Source organism: Hemitrygon akajei, chromosome 24 (assembly GCF_048418815.1).
Source record: "Hemitrygon akajei chromosome 24, sHemAka1.3, whole genome shotgun sequence".
Classification (NCBI taxonomy): domain Eukaryota; kingdom Metazoa; phylum Chordata; class Chondrichthyes; order Myliobatiformes; family Dasyatidae; genus Hemitrygon; species Hemitrygon akajei.
Window position 1 is genome coordinate 6186276 of NC_133147.1, and position 21815 is coordinate 6208090.

General features: G+C 48.6%; 1 protein-coding gene across 2 annotated transcripts in view; it reads right to left on the minus strand.

Annotated features, from left to right (window-relative positions):
- Positions 1-6888: 6888 nt before the first annotated feature.
- kdm5c (lysine demethylase 5C) overlaps positions 6889-21815 on the minus strand; it is a 136908-nt gene continuing 121981 nt past the window's right edge. The window contains exons 22-27 of one of the 2 annotated variants that reach the window (XM_073028265.1): positions 21084-21224; positions 18020-18472; positions 16921-16993; positions 15066-15250; positions 11464-11688; positions 6889-8327 (exon numbers count right to left, since the gene is read on the minus strand). In XM_073028265.1, coding sequence (XP_072884366.1) covers positions 8319-8327; positions 11464-11688; positions 15066-15250; positions 16921-16993; positions 18020-18472; positions 21084-21224 — 1086 coding nt within the window. In that variant the 3' untranslated portion in view covers positions 6889-8318. Of the gene's footprint in view, positions 8328-11463; positions 11689-15065; positions 15287-16920; positions 16994-18019; positions 18473-21083; positions 21225-21815 lie in introns of both variants that reach the window. The other variant, XM_073028264.1, reaches the window with a different exon arrangement.

Sequence of the window (21815 nt, forward strand, 5' to 3'; positions counted from 1 at the left end):
TGCCTGGAATACTCAGTAGGTCAGGCAGCCTCTGTGGATAGGGAAATAGAGTCGCTGAGCTCTGATGAAAGGGCCTTGGGCAGAAACATAGATTCCCCACATGTACTCCCTAACCGGCCGATTACTCCCAAGCCTCTGATTCCATTTAGCATTATCAGAACATAGAACATCCCAACACAGTACAGGCCCTTCGGCCCAGGTTGTTGTACTGACCCTTTAACCACTGGGAGAACCACTACAGCGCATCTTCAACATGAGCCTGGAGCAGAGAAGAGTACCCAGACAGTGGAAAACATCCTGTATTGTCCCGGTACCGAAGAAACCACAACCAAAGGAGTTGAATGACTTCAGACCTGTTGCCTTGACGTCGCACGTTATGGAGCGGCTGATAATACAGAATCTGAGGCCACAAACCAGGCATGCCCAGGATCCTCTTCAGTTTGCGTATAAGGAGAAGGTGGGAGTGGAGGATGCTATCACGTATTTGCTGCACAAATCACTCTCTCACCTAGAGGGGGTCAGTTGTGCTGTGAGGATTACATTCCTTGACTTCTCTAGTGCCTTTAACACCATCCAGCCCAAGATCTTAAGGCACAAACTAACGGAGATGGGAGTAGACTCTCACATGGTGGATTGGATAGTGGACTACTTGACAGATAGACCTCAGTATGTGCGGTTGGGAGACTGTAGGTCTGACACGGTGGTCAGCAGCACAGGAGCGCCGCAGGGAACCGTACTCTCTCCGGTCCTGTTCACCCTGTACACATCAGACTTCCAATATAACTCGGAGTCCTGCCATGTGCAGAAGTTCGCTGATGACACGGCCATAGTGGGGTGTGTCAGGAATGGACAGGAGGAGGAGTATAGGAAACTGATACAGGACTTTGTGATATGGTGCAACTCAAACTACCTGCGTCTCAATATCACCAAGACCAAGGAGATGGTGGTGGACTTTAGGAGATCTAGGCCTCATATGGAGCCAGTGATCATTAATGGAGAATGTGTGGAGCAGGTTAAGACCTACAAGTATCTGGGAGTTCAGTTAGACGAGAAGCTAGACTGGACTGCCAACACAGATGCCTTGTGCAGGAAGGCACAGAGTCGACTGTACTTCCTAAGAAGGTTGGCGTCATTCAATGTCTGTAGTGAGATGCTGAAGATGTTCTATAGGTCAGTTGTGGAGAGCACCCTCTTCTTTGTGGTGGCGTGTTGGGGAGGAAGCATTAAGAAGAGGGACGCCTCACGTCTTAATAAGCTGGTAAGGAAGGCGGGCTCTGTCGTGGGCAAAGTACTGGAGAGTTTAACATCGGTAGCTGAGCGAAGGGCGCTGAGTAGGCTACGGTCAATTATGGATAACTCTGAACATCCTCTACATAGCACCATCCAGAGACAGAGAAGCAGTTTCAGCGACAGGTTACTATCGATGCAATGCTCCTCAGACAGGATGAAGAGGTCAATACTCCCCAATGCCATTAGGCTTTACAATTCTACCGCCAGGACTTAAGAACTTTTTAAAAGCTATTATTAATGCTTTTTGAGATAGTGATTTAGATGCATATCATATTTTTACTGAGTTAAGTATTGTATGTAATTAGTTTTGCTACAACAAGTGTATGGGACATTGGAAAAAAAGTTGAATTTCCCCATGGGGATGAATAAAGTATCTATCTATCTAACCTACTCCAAAATCAATCTAACCCTTCCTTCCTACACAGTCCACCTACCATCCATGTACCTATCTAAGAGCTTTTAAATGTCCCTAATGTTCCACACACTCACCATTCTCTGTGTAAAAACCACCTCCGACATCCCCCCTATACTTTTCTCCAATCACCTTAAAATCATGACCCTTTGTTTTAGCCATTTCTGCCCTGGGAGGAAAAAAATCTTTGGCTGTTCACTCAAACTACCTTATATACCTCTAAGAGTCAGCTCTCATTCTCCTTTGCTCCAAAGAGAAAAGCCCTAACTCTCTTAGCCTATCTTCAAAAGACATGCTGTCCAATCCAGGCAGCGTACTGGCAAATCTCCTCTGCACCATCTCAAAAGCTTCCACATCCTTCCTACAATGAGGCGACCAGAACTGAGTATAATACTCCGTGGGGTCTAACTGGGGATTACCCCTCATTACCTTATGGCTCAAACTCAGTTCCACAACAAATGAAGGTCGATACATCATATGCAATCTTATAAACCTATCAACTTGCACAGTTCCTGAGGGATCTATGGACATGGACCCCAAAAGCCCTCTGTTTCTCCACACTACTAACTCCATATTCTGCTTTCAAGTTCGACCTTCCAAAGTGAATCACTTCACGCTTTTCTGGGTTGAATTCCATCTGTCTCTTCTCAGTCCAGCTCTGCACATCTTGTCAATGTCCCAGTGAAACTCACGACAACCTTCTGCACTATCCACCCCACCAAATCCTTGTGTCATCTATAATTTGACATTTTATTCTGTGTTAATCCCTTAATTTTTCAGTCTTTTACTTACTTACAGAAGAGATAATGCCCTCAGCCACCCTCTCATCTTCCCCATTAACCCGGTATTCCATCACCTGAGGGCATTTATCCTCAGTTCTTCACTCGGGGGTGGTGCAAGTGTGAAATGAGCTGCCAGCGGATGAGGGTTCGACTTCAACGTTGAAGAGAAATTTGGATACCAAAAGAATGTAAGATATCAGAGAATTAGGCCATTTGGCCCATCGAGTCTGCTCTGCCATTCCATCATGGCTGATCCAATTTTCCTCTCAGCCCCAGTCTCCTGTCTTCTCCCCATATCGCCAGGCCCAGAACCATCAAATGCTCTTCATATGACAAGCATTCAATCCTGGAATAATTTTCATGAACCTTTAAATCCTTATCAGTTTCAGCACATCCTTTCTAAGATAACGGGCCAAAACTGCTCACAATACTCCAAGTGAAACCTCTGCAGTGTTTTATAAAGTCTCAACATTGCGTCCTTGTTCTTATATTCTAATCCTCAAGATGAATGATCACATTTGCCTTCCTCACCACAGACTCAACCCGCAAACTAACCTTTAGGGAATCCTGCAGAAGAACTCCCAAGTCCCTTTGCACCCCAGTGTTTTGTATTTTCTCTCCATTTAGAAAGAATGAACCTTTTCACTTCTTCTACCCAAATGCATGACCATACATTTCCCAACACCGTATTCAATCAGCCATTTCTTCGTATCGTCTGCACATCAATTCCATCAACCAAATGACTGTCATATAATATAAAAAGAATCGGTCCCAACACGGACCCCTGTGGAACATCCCTACTTACCAGCACCCAACCAGAAAAAGGCCCACTTTGCCTCCTGCCAGTCAGCCACTGCTTTATCCATGCTAGAATCTTTCCTGTAATACCATGGGCTCATAGCTTGTTAAGCTTCCTCATTCATATGTGACACGTTGTCAAAGGCCTTCCTAAAGTCCAAGTATACAGTATCAACTGATAATCCTTTGTCTATCCTGCTTGTTATTTCTTCAAAGAATTCCAACAGATTTGTCGGCCCAGATTTTCCAGAGGAAACCATGCTGACTATGGCCTATTTTATTCTGTGCCTCCCAAGTACCCTAAGATCTCATCCTTAATAATCGACTCTAACATCTTCCCAACCATCGAGGTCAGACTAACTAGCCTATCTTCTGCCTCTTCCTTCTACCATTCTTCAATCTAGTGATTCTTGAAAGCTCATTACTAATGCCTCCAGTCTCTTCATTCACCTCTTTCTGAACCCTGGGTGTACACCATCTGGTCCAGGTGACTTACCTACCTTCAGACCTTTGTTTCCCCAAGAATCTTCTCTCTAGTAATGGTAACTTCACACACTTCATGACCCCCGACATCTGGAACTTCCACCATACTGCTCGTGACTTTCACAGATGCAAAATACTTATTCAGTTCTTCAGCAATTTCCTTGTCCCCCATTATTAACTCTCTGGCATCGTTTTCCAGCAGTCTAATATCCACCCACACTCTTCTTTTACACTTTATGCATCTGAAGAAACTTTTGGTGTCCTGTAGTATTACTGCCTGGATTACCTTCATATTCCATCTTTACCTTCTTTATGATATTTTTTTAGCTGCCTTCTGTTGGTTTTTAAAAGTTTCCCAATCCTCTAACTTTTGCCCTATTATATGCCCTCTTTGGCTTTAACTCTCTTGCTAGCCGCAGTTGTGTCATCTTGCCTTTGGAATACTTCTTCCTCTTTGGGATGTATATATCCTGTATCTTCTGAACAGCTTCCAGAAATTCCAGCCATTGCAGCTCCATCATGCCTGCCAGTATTCCTCTCTCATGCCTCTGTTACTCCACTGTAATACAGATACATCTAACTTTAGCCTTTGCTCAAATTTCAGGGTGAATTCAATCAGATTATGATCATTTTCCCCTCAGGGTTCTTTTACCTTAAGCTCTCTAATCAATTCTAGTTCTTAGTGCAACACCCAATCCAGAATAACTGATCTCCTAGTGGGATCAATCACGAGCTGCTCTAAAATGCCACCTCATAAGCACTCTAGTAATTCCCATCTACCTGCATATTGAAGTTCCTCATGACTACTGAAACACTACCCTTTTCTCATGTATTTTCTATCTCCCATTGTAATTTGTAGGCCACATCCTTACTACTGTTTGCGGGTTCTGTATGTAACTTCCATCAGAGTCTTTTTACCCTTCCAGTTCCTTAGCTCTATCCCCATTGATTCAACACCTTCCGACCCTTTGTCACCTCTTTGTAATTATTTGGTTTCATGTTTTACCAACACAGCCACGCCACCCCCTCTGCCTCCTGTCTGTCCTTTTGATACAATACGTATCCTTGGACATTAAGCTTCGAGTTATAATCTTTTCAGCCATGATTCAGTGATGCCTAGGTAATCATACCTGCCAATCTGCAACCATGCTACAAGTTCACCTACCTTATCTCGTATATTGCACACATTCAAATACATCTTCAGTTCTGTATTCACCATTTTGTCCGCCTTTAGGTTACATGGTTGGCACAACGTTGTGGGCCGAAGGGCCTGTAATGTGCTGTAGATTTTCTATGTTATTATGTTGCAACAACTTATCCTTTTGATTGCAGTTCTGCCCTATCAACAGCCTCTCCTCACTACACATCACCTCACCTCTGTTAGAACACCAGCTACCTCATCTTCAACATTCTCATCCACCTTTCCTGCGATACTTCTTGCATTGAAGTAGAGGCAGCTCAGGACACGAGTCGCACCAGACTCAACCTTTTGATTCCTAACTCTGTCTGAGGTCTTACCGACATCTGCCTCCAGAGCCTTGCCACTAACTGTTCTGGCACACTGGTTCCCATTCCCCTGCAACTCTAGTTTAAACCCCAGCATGCACCATTAACAAACCTTCCCGCTAGAATATTAGTCCCCTTCCAGTTCAGGTGCAAACCATTTTATCTGTGCAGGTCCCACCTTCCCTGGAAGGGAGCCCGATGATCCAAAAATCTTATGCCCTCCCTCCTACACCAACTCCTTAGCCACTGGCTCCATTAGTATGTAGCACGGGTAACAATCCTGAGATCACAACCCTGGAGGTCCTGCCCTTTAAATTAGCACCTAATTCCCTGAACTCCATTTACAGAACCTTTTCACTCATCCTACCCATTTCATTGGTACCTACATGGACCATGATTTCTGGCTGTTTGCCCTCCCACTTCAAAATGCTGAGCTCTCAATTTGAGATATCCTGGACCCTGGCACCTGGGAGGCAACATACCATCTAGGAATCTTGTTCTCGCCCACAGAACCTGTCCGTTCTCACAATGAACGAATTCCCTGTCACCATGGTGTGCATCTTCTCCCCACTTTCCTTCTAAGTCAGAGGCAGACAGTGCCAGAAACTCGACTACTGTGACTTTCCTGTCATGTCAACTCACCCCCCCCCCCCCCCAAAGAGTATCCAGAGTGATATACCTATTGCTGAGGGGTACTTTGCACTGGCTCCTTAACCCTTTCCCTTCCAGCCACCCAGTCTCCTGTGTTCTGTACCTTGGGTGTAACTACCTCTGAAGTCTCAAGCTTACCATCTGACTCTGTCCACTCAGACGATGGCTGCTCTGCTTGTTCCTCCCTGCCTTCCTTTAATTTGCCCTTGCTGATTAATTTCAAACACTGACTGCTGGCTGTTTAAAGGCTCTTTTTGCTCTGTAAAACTCCCTTTTTGCTGTTTAAAGCCCTTTTTCACTGTAGCGACCTGCTGCCGGCTCTCCTACTCGGGCAGCAGACCTGAGTGAAATCCCCTCCTCTCAAAACCTCCGATGTCCAGATTGGCTGCTGCTCAAAGCTGTTTTTCACTGTAGCGGCCTGCTGCCGGCTCTCCTACTCGGGCAGTGAAATCCTCTCTTCTCAAAAACTTCCGGACATACACAGATTCTGCTCTAGTGTGGGTTGATGGGACTAGGCAGAATAATATTTTGGTACAGACGAAATGGGCCTATTTCTCTGTATTTTCAGATTCCAGAACTCTTATGTTCTAGAGGTTACAGGGAGAAACGTGCAAAGTTCATGCACACACACCACGCCGAGATCAAAACCGAGTCTCCGTGCCATGAATGTGGTGAAGCAGGGGTGTTGTGGCTGGGTCCCTTGCTCACAACCACAAGACACAGGAGTGGGGTTGGCACATTTGACCCATTGAGTCTGGTCCGCCATTCAATCATGGCTGATCTATTATCCCTCTCAACCGTTGTCCGAGTCTACCCTCGATTCTCAACCCCGTGACAGAACTAGTGGGAACCCCCATTTTCCTTCCCAGTGCTGGGCAGGAGATTTCTACCAATGATACCAGCCTGTGCCACTGGGATAGGGCAGTTGTGTGTGGAGGCATTCCAGTACACAGGACATGAAATCTCTTTTTTTTTTTAAACACATCTCTAAACTTTTATTTCTAGCGGGACCCTGAAATAGACAAAAAAAAGGCATAAAAGGAAAAAAAAAATAGTTATAACAAATTACTTACACTTGGAATATTAATTACAATGTTTTAAGAAAGTCTGTCAGGAGGGGCAAGGGAAGAGGTAGGGGCTTTGGTTGGGAGGGGAGTGAGGGATTCTGAATCGAGGAGGGGAGGGGTTGAAATGGGGAATGAATCCACAGCTTCTCTACAGCCCTGCCATGGGCTTCCCGCTCCACCCCAGCCGCCTCCCACTCGGCAGTCCTTTGCCACAGTCCTGCTTGGTGTAGGCAAGTGCACCTTTAAGGGTGGATGGGGGCAGGGGAGAACGCAGGCGAGCTGGTCAAGGCGGAACTAACACTACCCCGTTTGTGTGTGTGTGTGTGTGTGTGTGTGTGTGTGTGTGCGTGCGTGCATGCATGCTGGCCCCACAACCAGCCGTCACGAAGAATGTACAATGTGCAGCCGACACTATATACACAAGACGGACTGCGCGAGTACTTTACAAACAGAGGCGTCTTTTTTTTTAAAAAAAAAACCTTTTTAAATAAAAAGAGAGGTCTTGCAGAGAGACAAATGGGTTCCTGTCCTAATCACAGTGGATGCACCTGGGAACCTCTTGGCTTTTGGACAGTACCAGTATGCACTCTAAACCCTGAAATGGGGGGGGGATGAGGAGGAGAGAGAAATGCCGGGGGGGGGGGGGCTGCAACAAGCACTCACGGACTTCACAAACACCCTGAGGCTCTCTGCAAGGAATTAAATATCTGGGCACACGCTCCTGCCACTCCTGTCCGGGACGGTGAACATCAAGGGAAATAATATTGTCCTGTCGCTGCAAGAGCCACGACTTTCTCCCTTGGAAATGGGAACTCCAAGGTGGAGGAGGGAGGTTTCCGAATGGCGCAATTCTCCTGTCGGCTCCCGTCACCCTCCCTCTCGTATACACACACACACACACAGATATAGACACAGACACAGGGCTGGACGACAGAAGTTGCCAGGCAAATCCTCTTTGAAACAGTTAAAGTCATTTGGGGTGGAAGCAAGCCGCAGCACACCCCCCCTCCTGTCATGTTCCTCTTTGCCCTGGATGGTAGGGTTGGGGGTTGGGGGGGGGGGGGGTGGGAAAAACAAAGGAGAGATGTTGCCTGAGAGTCCTTGTGCTCCAGTCTCTCTTCTTCCGGCCACACAATCGACCTCCTCGTGCCTGTCCATCAGCGGAATCTGTTTGCAGTTGGCGTCCTTGACACCGTGGTTCCCCCACCCCTCCCTCACTCCACCCCCACCCTCCCCAAAATCCCTGTCCCAGAAAAAAAATGCTCCTGATGGGCGGGGCCGAATAGCCCTGGTCCAACTCGAGTTCATAGTCTCTTGGGTAGCCTCCGATCATAAATGCTGAAACGAGAGAGAGAGAGAGGAATACTCAGTGAAGAGTGAAGGGGCAAGTGCCTCGTACACGGGACGCAGGGGGCAGGCCACAACACAGATTCAGGCTATTCAGCCCATCATGGACATGCCCACAAACACTAATCTCAGCTTCTGGCAGGATCACTACATTCTCCTGTACTTGTCCAAGTGCCTCTAAAGCATTTGACGTTATTCCTATATCCCGTCTGGTAGTGCTTTCCAGATATCACCCTCTCTTTCACAGCAACGAAGGTCTTCCATCTCTGGTGGGGTTCATGGCTTCATTCATTGTGTCCGTAGTTCACGGTATCTATCACCCACTCTGTGAAAAATACTAACCCCCTCAGTCAGATCCCTTCTACCCTCTCACCTTAAACCCGTGCCCTCCAGTTCCAGACTTCCCCACCCTGCAAAATATACACCATCTATCATATCCACGTCCCCTAGTAACTTCATTTAGTGACACCCATCACCCGGAACATACCCACTTCTCATTGCTACCATACAGGGGCTCAGGAACGGCTTCTTCCGCTCTGTTAACTGATTTCTGAACAGACACTGAACCTATGGACAACTACCTCACTTCTTTTTCAGCTCTTTTTACACTACTGATTTAATTTATTTATTTTAAGTTGAGATATATCGCAGAAGAGGTTGAACTGCGCCTCCCAGCAATTCCCTGATTTAATCCAGGCCTAACTGCGGGACAATTTACAATGACCAATTAACCCACGCGGTCACGGAAAGAACGTACAAACTCTTTACTGACAGCGGCAGGAATTGAACCCGCGCTAACCACTATGCTACCGTGCCACAACGCGTTGCAATATACTGCTGCTGCGAGACAACAAATTTCACGACATATTAAACCTGATTCTGATTCAGATTTTGCCAAAGCTCTACAAAATTGGCCCTCAGCCTCCTGAGGCTAGCGACTCAGTAGTGTAGTGCCCAGCTGAAGGCTTTACAGCACCGACAATCAGGGTTCAACTCCCACCTCTGCTTGTAAAGAGCTTGGACATTCTCCCCACGAGCACGTGGGCTTCCTCCCACGTCCCAAAGGCATACTGTTTAATACGTCACGTTGGTACCAGAAGCTCGGCCAGTTGACCCCTGCACATCCTTGGACTGTGACGCCAACGACCCAGTTCACTGTTTGTTTGCATAAGCCACAGGAGCAGAATCAGGCCATTCAACCCATCAAATCTGCTCTGCATTTCCATCACGGCTCATTTATCTCCCCTCTCAACTCCTGTCTTCTCCCTGGAGCCTTTGATACTCATACTAATCAAGAACTTGTCAACCTCCTCTTTAAATGTACCCGATGAGTTGGCCTCTACAGCCATATATGGCAATGAATTCCACAGATTCACCAGCTTCTGGCTAAACAACTTCCTTCTCATCTCTGTTCTAAAAGGATCGCCTTGTATTCTGAGGCTGTGCCCTCTGGTCCCAGACTCCCCCACTACAGGAAATATCCTCTCCATCCAGTCCTTTAAATATTCAATGAGCTTGGCAAGGATTGAGCTGATGCTTGACTGATTTAAGTGCGAGGCCAGACTGGAAACATCATATCAAGGCAGAGAATGAGGAACGACTTGCTGTTTGGCCATTTTAAGTGCTGGGCCACATGGAAAACGTCAGGGTGTCAGGATGGCCTGGTGTTCAGCCTGCTGCTCAGCGAGGTTTATTTGTCTCTGTGCTGAACTGAGGCAGTGGCCTGTAACTAACAGACTCCTGGATTGGCTGTGACTGGCTTCACGGCTCTGGACTCACCTTTGTGAACATCAGTTCTGAATGTTACTTGCTTTCTTTTTATTGTTTGCACAGGTCGTTCTTTCTTTTGGAAGAGCGGGTGTTTGACAGTGTTCTTTAATGGATGCTGTTGGGTTTCTTTGTTTTGTGGCTGTCTGGAAGGAGATGAATCTCAAGGTTGTATAATGTATGCATACTTTGCTACTGTGAACTTTGACCTTCTCACACGTTAACCCTTCCATCCCATAGAAGGGGTAGCTAGATGGCGTCCATTTCAATATGTTTGTTTACAGAGTTATTAGAAGAGAACTATGCTTCTAAAAGATCTCATGCCTGCTGCAGAGTCTCAGTGAAAATGGTGTCCTTTCACCAGCATCCTAAAGAAGCAGGGGTTCCCACTTCTTTCATGCCACAGACTCCTACCATAAACCAAGAGATCCATGGACCCCAGGTTTAGAGGGACATGGGCCAAAAGTGCTCATCTATCCGATATTCTCTCCTCTCCACCCCCTCAAAAGCCTGAAACTACATACGTCCAGGCTCAAGGACAGCTTCTGTCCCACTGTTATCAGACTCTTGAACAGACCTCTTGTGAGTCTTGGACCTCACAATCTATCGTTATGATCTTGCACTTTATCATTTACATATCTGCACTGTAACAGTGACATTTTAATCTGCATCGTTATTGTTTTACCATGTTCTTCTTCAATCCACGCTGTGCAATCTGATCTGAATGAACAAAGTTCACAGTACATTTATTATCGAAGTGTGTATACATCACACAACCTTGAGATTCCTCTCCTTACAGGCGGCCACAAAGCAGAAACCTCAGAAGAACCCTTTTAAAAAAAGACCGCCAAATACCCAAAAGGAGATGGAAGGGGGAAGATGAGAAGGGGGTAGGGAATACAGGGGGAATGGGAAAGATGGGGTGAGGAGGGGGTGAGGGGGCAAACAATAAAAGTAAGAAAACTGCTTCAGAATTGAAGTTTTAAGAACGACACGAAGCCAGGCATCACTGCGGCCGGAGCAGGGCACGGCCTCAGTTTAGCGTGGAACTGAATAAAAGTCACCGAGCAGTGAACAGAACTGGCCCTCGCCTCCTGTCCTGACATCCTGACCTTTTCAATCTGGCCCAGCGCTTAAATTGCGCAGACATCGAGTCGTTCCTCACTTTTGGACCAGCATGCAGGACAAACTTTTCACTGCATCCTAGTACACGTGACAATGATAAGCCAATACAAAATGCAGGCAAATGGAACTAACTCAGATGGGCAGCACGGAAGAAATGGGCCAAAGGGCCTGCTTCTGTGCTGTGTTACCTTGACTTTGGCTCTAAGAGGGGGCAAGAAGCAGCCACAAGACTCACCTCCACTCCGTTGTGTGTGACAGGACTTGGTGATGTCCCAAAGTCGCCTCCCTGGGGCTCTGCCCCGCCCTCCCCTCCCGTCTCTGCCTTGGGCCGTTTCTGCTCCCCTGGCTCTGCTTCCTCGGGCCCCAGCGGCGGGACGGTGTCGTCCTTCTCCGGTTTCCTTTTGCGTCGCTTCTCCGGCGAGTCCTTCCCCCGCAGCTTGGCCAGCTTGCTCTCGAGTTTCTGGGAGGGGCAAGTGGAGGGGTGAAGGGCAATAAAGGGAAGGGAAAATAACATGGCAGCTCAGAAAAATGCCAACTCCAATGCCAAACCCGGCACCCTCCGCACAGCAGGATCCCACTCTGCACTGCTTATGCAGTGGGGAAAGGGGCAGGTTCCAGGAAACCCAGTCTCATGGTTTGATGAGACAGAAGCCTCTGCCTCTCCTCCCTGCTCCAGAGATCCAAGATCAATCCTGATCTTGTCTGGTGCTCTGCCTGTGTGTGCGTACATTCCCGTGTGAGTGTGAGTGTGTGTGCCTGTGTATTCCTGATGAGCGTTCCTGCATTCTTGTACGCCCGTCTCTGTGTGTGTTTTTTTCAAACTGTGTGGGGCGTCGTAGTGCGCTCGGCAGAGGATGGTGCTCAGAGAGGCTGTGCCGGAGGGGATGGTCGGAAGCTCGACAGACTCGGAGTCTGCTGCGGTCGGGGTGCTTTCACTGTGTGCTGTGTCTGCGAGGCTAAGTCCGGTGGCGCCGTGGAAGTCCATAGTGGGGGTATTCCCTTCTGCTGCCTGCATGGGATGACGAGTCTATCAGGACCCTGAGGATTTGTGGAAACTGTGTGGTGGTTTCTTTCGAACTTATAGTCTTTTAACATCTTTGGACTATTTTTACTGTGCCCATGTCCTGTTTTTTTAAAATCAATTATGGTATTGTTTGCACTGTTGTAACTATGTGGTTTTGTGCAGGTCTTGTAGCTTTAGTTTTTGGTTTGTTGGGTGGTAGAGTTGGTCTCCTGACTTGGTGTGTCTGGGTAGTCTTGTTTTGTCTGGTGGCTTTGGAGCTCCTTTCTGGGGACGCACTAAGATGGTAGTGCAATATTAATACGCAGCAGCCTCTCCGGACTCTGGATTTGGGGATTACCAAATGTTATGTGGATTTTCTGGTGTAGTCTGTTTTGTTGTGTGCTTTTGTGATATCATTCCGGAGTAACGTTGTTTCATTTTTTAACTGCATTGCAGTTGTGGTTTCTAAATGACAATAAACTGAAATTCAATTCAAATACTGCAGATGCAGACTGAGGAACTAATGGCGATGGGGAACTGGTACAGAAGGGCCAAGGCCAACGTGTGGTGAAAGCAGAAGATCACACTTTGGCCCAGCACAGAGGGCTGATGGACCTAGGAACAAGATACGATGGTGCAGGTTGCGGCCCTGCATCACAGCTTTCACATCAGCTGTACCAAGAGTGAGGTGGGGGAAAGGACGGGGAGATCTGGCATCTGATGGAAGGCAGAGTCTGGTACAGACCAGATCCCAGAACAAGGGAACCAGTTCATCGAGCGTTGAACCGGACAAGCATTCCCTCAAGATTCCTTACCATTGAAGAGCTGGTCTGGAATCCAAAACGTGGGAATGAAAGGGTATGAAGAGAATTTGACCGCTGTGGACCTGTACTCACAGGGGGAGGGGAATCTCATTGAAATCTATTGATTATGGAAAGGGCTAGATAGAATCGACGTGGAGAGGATGTTTTCTACAGTGAGGGGGTCTAGCCTCGGAATAGAACTGAAGGGTATCCCTAGAGGTGAGGAGGAATTTCTTTAGCTAAAGGGTGGTGAATCTGTGGAATTCATTGCCACAGACAGCTGTGGAGGACAAGTCATTGGGTATATTTAAGATGGAGGTTGACAGGTCATTGATTTGACAGGGCATCAAAGATTACGGGGAGAAGGCAGGATAATGGAGTCCAGAGGGATAATAAATCAGCCATGATCAAATGTCAGAACAGACTGAATGGGCTGAAGGGCCAAATTCTGCTAAAACTTATGCTTTTCTAAATTCCTGGGAATATATCCCAGGATTGAGGGGTTCCCTTTACGGAACGGACTGCTGGATCCCAGGAATGAACAGGAAGCCCTCGCAGCAATTGCTGCCAGCCTCATATACCCTCGCAAAAGTTTGTGACTCAGAATAGCTCACGGGACTGCAGAGACAGTTTGTGTTACAGCATGATCAGTTATTCCTAATAAGGCATTAAAGTCTGGGCTCAATAAATCTTCATTCTCCTACCAAAATGCATCAGTGTTGCTTAGTTGTTTGCCTGTTAACTTCCATTAATGCCTCTCCTCCACTTCTTACCCCATCCCTGACATATTTAGTTGTTTGCCTGTTCTCCATCTCCCTCTGGTGCTCCTCCATCTCCTTTTTTTCTCCTGGGGCCTCCCGTCCCATGATCCTTCCCCTTCTCCAGCTCTGTATCACTTTTGCCAATCACCTTTCCAGCTCTTAGCTTCATCCCTCCGGTCTTCTCCTAACATTTCGCATTTCCCCCTCCCCCCACTACTTTCAAATCTCTTACTATCTTTCCTTTTGGTTAGTCCTGACGAAGGGTCTCGGCCCGAAACGTTGACAGCGCTTCTCCCTATCGAAGAGTGAAGCCTGCTGTGTTCTACCAGCATTCTGTGTGTGTTGTTGTTTGAATTTCCAGCATCTGCAGATTTCCTAGTGTTGCTTAGTGACAGGTTGTGGGCTGGTCGCAGTGTTACTGTTCACAGTGTGCAGGGAACTTCACTCTGACTCTGACCCTGAATGTGTGCAACAGGACGATACAGAGGGAGCTTCACTCTGTCTGACCCGGGAGCGTGCGATGGGTCGATGTAGAGGGAGATTCACTCTGTGTCTGGCCCCAGGAGTGTGTGATGGGACGGTGTGGAGGGAGATTCACTCTGTGTCTGACCCCGGGAGTGTGTGATGGGACGGTGTGGAGGGAGCTACACTCTGTGTCTGACCCTGGGAGTGTGCGATGGGATGGTGTGGAGGGAGTTTCACTCTCTATCTGACCCCGGGAGTGTGTGATGGGACGGTGTGGAGGGAGATTCACTCTGTGTCTGACCCCGGGAGTGTGTGATGGGACGGTGTGGAGGGAGATTCACTCTGTGTCTGACCCCGGGAGTGTGTGATGGGACGGTGTGGAGGGAGATTCACTCTGTGTCTGACCCCGGGAGTGTGTGATGGGATGGTGTGGAGGGAGTTTCACTCTGTGTCTGACCCCGGGAGTGTGTGATGGGATGGTGTGGAGGGAGTTTCACTCTGTGTCTGGCCCCAGGAGTGTGGGATGGGTCGGTGTAGAGGGAGATTCACTCTGTGTCTGGCCCCAGGAGTGTGCGATGGGTCGGTGTAGAGGGAGCTTCACTCTGTGTCTGACCCCGGGAGTGTGTGATGGGATGGTGTGGAGGGAGCTTCAAGGTGAATCAACCACAGGCATTCCAACAGTAGCAGTCTCTGGGCTCAGAAACGGGAGAAGCTGTACCCCACACCAGGCCAAACGTCTCGGACATCTTAGAACTGGGGAGAAGCTGGACCAACACCGGACAGACACAGATGCTCGGAAACTTACCTGCAGCAGAGACTGGATCTGTTCACGGGGAGGGGAGCGTACAGAGTGGAGGACCCTCCAGATATTGTGGCTTTCGTCCAGCGTCACCTCCAGCAGGTCCCCATCCACCATCAGCTCCTCCAACTGCTGCTGGACCATCTCTGACAGCTCGACGGCGGGGCTGTTGGGCCGCAGCTCCTCCGTACCTGTACACGTCCGGCGGGAGGACGGAGAGGACAGCACTGAAACACAGGGCAAAGGGAGTCTTTTATCCAAGTCTGTAACCAACTCCTGGTGTTCTGTTATTCTGTATACAAACCCCCGAACCTCCATGTTAGATCCCAGTCTGTAACTCACTCCTGGGGATCTGATATTCTATAAACTCTCCAGAACCCTTGGATTAGACCCCAACCTGTTACCCACTCCTGGTGATCTAATGTTCTATATATAAAAACCCCCCTGAACCCCTGGATTAGACCCCAGCCCTGTAACCCACGTCCAGGGATCTGGTATTCTATAAATAAACTCCCCTCAAAGCCCTGGATTAGATCCCAGCCTGTAAACCCACTTCCAGAAAACTGATGCCCTTTATATAAATTCCTGAAACACCTGGATTTGATCCCAACCTATATCATGGTCTGAAACATTTATTTTTGAGAAACGGCTGCAGTAGTGGGATGCGGGGTACCCTGGCCCTGAGCACAGCATTTTAAGCAATGTTTTATCCTTGCCAACAAAGTCGCCATAAGGCCAGAATTAGGCCATTCAGCCCATCGAGACTGCTCCGCCATTCCATCAAGACCACTCAGTTAACGTTCAGTCACTGTTAGGAACCTTTCAGTGATTTAACTGTGGAGCCTAAGCTCACTGGCGCCACTCTGTGGCTCTGCCAGATACTGCAGGGAGTGCAGCTGGTTGAGGCAACACATCCAACACATCCATTGGCCCTCGTTTTATGTAGACGGTACCCGGGGATGAGGGGACATACTGAGATAGAGGAGATGGAATCAGTGATTGGGACCACTTCTTTTTAAGCTATATGTCAATGAGCTGTATGATGGGATTGATGGCTTTGTGGTCAAGTTTGTAGACAACACAAACGTGGCGGGACAGGTACTGTTGAGGAAGTAGGAAGGCTGCAGGAGGATTTAAGATGGATTCGGAGAACGGGCAAAGAAATTGGAAATGGAATACAGCGTCAGGAAGTGTAGGACCATGCACTTTGGCAGAAGAAATAAAAGCATAGACCATTTTCTAAATGGAGAGAAAATTCAAACGTCTGATATACAAAGAGATTTGGGAGTCCTCCTGCAGGATTCTCAAGAGGCTAATTTGCCGGCTGAGTCGCTGGTGAGAAAGGACAATGCAAAATTAGTGTGCATTTTGAGAGGACTGTGATATAAAAGCAAGGATATAATGTTGAGACTTTATAAAGCACTGGTGAGGCCTCACTTGGAGTACTGTAAACAGTTTTAGGTCCCTTATCTTAGAAAGGATGTGCTGACATTGAAGAGTGTTCAAAGGAGGTTCATGAAAATGATTTCAGGTTTGAAAGGCTTGTCACTGGAGGAGCATTTGATAGCTCTGGGCTGGTATTAACTGGAATCCAGAAGAATGGGGGGCGTGTGAAAAAATCACTGAAACACCTCAATAGAGTGGATATGGAGATTATGTTTCCTATGGTGAGGGAGTCTATGACCAGAGGAGCGTCCATTTAGAACAGAGATGAGGAGGAACTTCTCATTCGTTATCACAAGTGCCCATGGATGCCAAATCATTGTGTATACTTAAGGTTAATGGATTGGTCAGGGAGAAGAAGAGGTTAGAGGGACAGAGGGGGAAGGGGGAAGGGGGAAGGTGGAAGGTGGATGTTTACCTGGAGTTTCTGTGGTACTGACAGCTGTGCTGTCTCTTGCCACCTCGCCGGCCTCAGGCTTCTGCTCGTCAGTCTGCAACGAACAGCAGGAACCTCTGTTAGCACACAATGCGGCCATCCCACCTTGCCACCCCTCCCCCTGGCATCCCCTCATCGCACCCCCGCTTCCCTTCACCCTCCCCACTGTTCGTCTCTCCACTCCCCCTTCCACCTTCTGCTGGTTCAACGTCCCTCACTGCCCATTCCCTTCTCTCCCCACCCGCTGTCCCCCACTGCCCATTCCTCCCCACACCACAGCTTCATTTGTCCCCTCCCCACTGGCATCTTCCTCAGGCATTCCCTACCCCTCAATGCCCCGGTATACTACACCCCATCTACTCCTTCCCCGCACATCTTCCACCGATATCCTTTGCCCACTTCTGCCCCCCACTCACCCCTGCCCCACCTTTCTCCAGTGTATCCCACCCCCTTCTGCCCCTGCCTCAACTCACCCACTACCAACACCCCTTTCTCTCCTCCCCACCCATCTTGCCATAATACCCTTGTCCCTCATGATTCACCCGCTCTCCCCTTCCTGCACCGCCTACGTTCCTCGCTTCGCACTCTCCCTGACCCCTATGTCGATTCCCCTATACGCCGCCATTGTCTATGAGCCGGATGCTGTTCACCATCCCTCCTATTTTATTTAATCGAGGTACAGCATGGAATAGACCCTTCCGTCCCTTTGAGCTGTGATCTCCAGCAACCCTCTGACAACCCGATTCAACCCCAACCTAATTACCGGACCATTTCCAATGACCAATTAACCTACCCAGTACGCCCTTGGACTACGGGAACGAGGAAAAAACTCCCACGTTCCGCAGTCACAGTCCTTACAGAGGACGCTGGGATTGAACTCTGAATTCAGAGGACCTGAGCCCCCACTGTCTCCCTTGCCCACCTGAATGTGTTCTCCAGTACATGCCTGCTGTTTGATCCTTATGAAGTTCTACTCTCCCTCCCTCCCCCTTGCCTAACTGCTGGATGTGTGCCCTCGACCCCTATGAAATTCTACTCTCTCTCCCCGCCCCTCACCCTCACCCCTCTCCCTGTTACCTACCTGTCGGGTCTGTGCCCCGGTGCGTACCCGCTGCCCCTGCAGCCTCTCCAGGGCGGCGCCCACCTCGCGGGAGGCGAGCGCCCGCCGGGCCCGGTCCTGCCACCGGATGGCCCTCTCGGTCAGGCACTGGAGGGCCTCCCCCTCGGGCAGGCGCACCGGCAACCTCTGCAAGGCCACCAGCAGCGAGAGGATGAGCTGGAGGCGGGGTCGCCGCGAGCGCTGGCACAGCGGGCACAGGAACCGGGCCTGGCCATCCCGCCAGCTGGGCGACGAGCGCCCCGGGGAGACGCAGGTCCCGTGGTAGCGGCCGCCACACAGCTCGCACTGCAGCGCCATCTCACCAGCCCCCTCCCCGCACACGCAGGCTGAGGCCCCCTGTCCCGCCGCATTCCTCCGCCGCAGCGCACGGATGCCCTCCTTTTCCTTCTGCTCTGCTTCCCGGAACGCTAGGATCTGGGGAAAGGAGGAGAGAAAAACACAGGGAGGAAGGGACATAATTCAATAACTGTAACAACACAGCAATACTCAATACAGGATTCCCCCGCTGTTCAAAGGTAGAGCGTTCCTAAACCGAAATGTCATAAAGCGAAGAAGCAATTACCATTAATTTATATAGGAAAAATTTCTGAGCATTCCCAGACCCAAAAAATAACCAACCAAATCAAACCAAATAACACATAAAACCTAAAATAACACTAACATATAGTAAAAGCAGGAATGATATGATAAATATACACCCTATATAAAGTAGAAATATTGTATGTACGGTGTAGTTTCACTTTATCAAAATCGGGAAGGCAGCGAGCCAAAATCGATTTGGAGGGAAAAAAAATCGGCATGTACACGCATACGTACGCACATGCATACACACTTACATGCATACGCAAACAACTGCCCCCACAAGGCTAAACGGTCACTGTAGTCTTTCTCGGGGTAAACACACGTATAAAGTGGGCGTCTTTTTCTCGTAAAAGCGAAAATCCTCTTTGGTCAGCGAAAACAGGTACTAATGTAGGTCTTTCATAACAGCGAGCTGTCGTAAAGCGAACATTCGAAAAACGGGGGACACCTGTACCAAGGCTTAACAACCCTTTTTTATGCCATGGACCCCCACCATTAACTGAGGTTGGGAACCCCTGCTCCATACAAATAACAAGTCGCAGTGTCAAATTAAACCTGTCCAAACTTCTCAAACACTGAAATTGAGCTGGCATCCACCACTTCTGCCAGCAGCTCGTTCCACACTCACACTTACCACCTTCGGAGTGAAGAGGTATCCCCTCATGTTCACCTTTCACCTATGACCTCTGACTGTAGTCCCACCCAAACTCACTGGAAAAAGCCTGCTGGTATTTACCCTGTCTCTACCCCTCATAATTACCTTCCTCAGGGAGATGAATAAATTCAGCTTGTTTCCTTTGACCCTCACTAACTTTTAAGCAACGAACCACAGAAAATATCCTGTCCAGCTTGGTACGGCAACTGTTCCGCATGAGACTGCAAGAAACTGCATAGTCTTGGACACAGCTCAGCACATCAAGGAATCCAGTCTCCTCTCCATGGACTCATCACTGCCTCGGTAAAGCAGGCCAGTATAATCAAAGACTCACCCATGTCGGGTATTGTCTCTTGCCCCCTTTCATCAGGCCGGAAAGCCTGTACCACCTACAGCTCTACCCTGCTGTTAAAAGACTACTGAATGGTCCCCTTGTAAAATGGACTCTCCACCACACAGTCTACCTTGTCATGGCTTTGCACCTGTCTGTCTGCCTGCACTGCATTCTGCATGCTGTCATTATATTCCCATTGCAATTACGTGATGTGTACAGAAGGCATGCAAATCTGTGTTTTTCACTCTCCCTCAGTAGATGTGACAATAATGAACCAATTTTTACCAGTTTGTTAATGAATATAGAACATTACATCACAGTACAGACCCTTCGGCCCACAATGTTATGCCAACCCTTTAACCTACTCTCACCCTCCCCTCCTACACAGCCTCCATTTTTCTATCATCCGTGTCTCTCATCATCACCATCATTAAGTGCCATGTTGTATGATGTGGGCGATTGTGGTTGTTCTTGGCAAATTTTTCTACAGAAGTGGTTTGCCATTGCCTTCTTGTGGCGCAGTGTCTTTACAAGACAGGTGACCCCAACCATTATCAACACTCTTCAGAGATTGTCTGCCTGGCGTTAGTGGTCGCATAACCAGGACTTGTGATATGCACCATGGCCTCATGTGATCCTGATCAATGGGCTAAGCAGCTGCTACACCTTGCCCAAGGGTGACCTGCAGGCTAGTGGAGGGAAGGAACACCTCACATGTCCTTTGGTAGAGACGCGTCTCCACCCTCTCATCCTCCTCTCCAAAGAGAAAAGTCCAAGCTCAGCCAACCTATCCTCATCAAACATGCTCTCTAATCCAGGCAGCTTCTTGGTAAATCGTTAAAGAACTCTAGGATCAATCTAATCTGTCCCATTTTTCCTTCAAGATAGCACAGGCCCTTTAGCCCATGATGTTGTGCTGCTGACCCCTTAACCTACTCTAAAATCAAACTAACCCTTCCCTCACACATAGCTCTCCGTTTTTCTATTATGCATGCATTTAAGAGTCTCTTAAATGTCCCTATTGTTGGCGCGTGGCCAAGTGGTTAAGGCATTTGTCTAGTGATCTGAAGGTCACTGGTTCGAGCCTTGGCTGAGGCTGTGTGCATGTCCTTGAGCAAGGCACTTAACCACACATTGCTCTGCGACGACGCCGGTGCCAAGCTGTATGGGTCCTAATACCCTTCCCTTGGACAACATTGGTGGCATGGAGAGGGGAGACTTACAGCTTGGGCAACTACCGGTCTTCCATAAAAAAAAAACTTTGCCCAGGGTTGCAAATCCATGGTCTATCGAGACTAATGGAGGCCTACACAAATGCCCCTAATGTACCTGCCTCTACTCCCCATCCCTGGCGGGGCATTCAACGCACCCAAAACTTTTCGTTTAACAATCTTAAATCTGACATCCCCCCATAATCTTTTCCAATCAGCTTAAAACGGTGTCGGGAAACTCACAATGGATCCAGGATCCCGTATGTCCTGCGCGGATAATCCCAGGCCGTCGCTGTCCGCTTTATCTAGTAGATTCTCCTTGGCTTTCTTCCACTTGGATCTCCTGACATTGTCCGACCCAATGTCAGCACAGGGGCACAGAACCTGTTGACAAGGGTGCCAGTTAGTTATCATTGAGGTTACGTCACTTCAGAAACCCAGCAGTGAATGAGGCTTCAGTAGCGTCATTGGCCCTGATAAACACTCCACTTAGGACAAGATCATATAGCCAGGCAAAGGAGTGGAGTGGGAAAAAGGCGAGATGAAGGAAGCTGGAACTGGGTGTGGAGAAATATCAGAGAACGAGAGGGGTCATTTTGTAAGTAAGATGCAGTTTCTGATCCCTTTGAGTTCGATGGGGTGGGAAGGGCAGTGATTCACTGTGTAACAGAGTGAAGCTTCCTCCACACTGTTCCATCACACACTCCCGGGGTCAGACACAGAGTGAAACTCCCTCCACACCGTCCCATCACACACTCCCGGGGTCAGACACAGAGTGAATCTCCCTCCACACCGTCCCATCACACACTCCCGGGGTCAGACACAGAGTGAAGCTCCCTCCACACCGTTCCATCACACACTCCCGGGGTCAGACACAGAGTGAAACTCCCTCCACACCGTTCCATCACACACTCCCGGGGTCAGACACAGAGTGAAGCTCCCTCCACATCGTCCCATCACACACTCCCGGGGTCA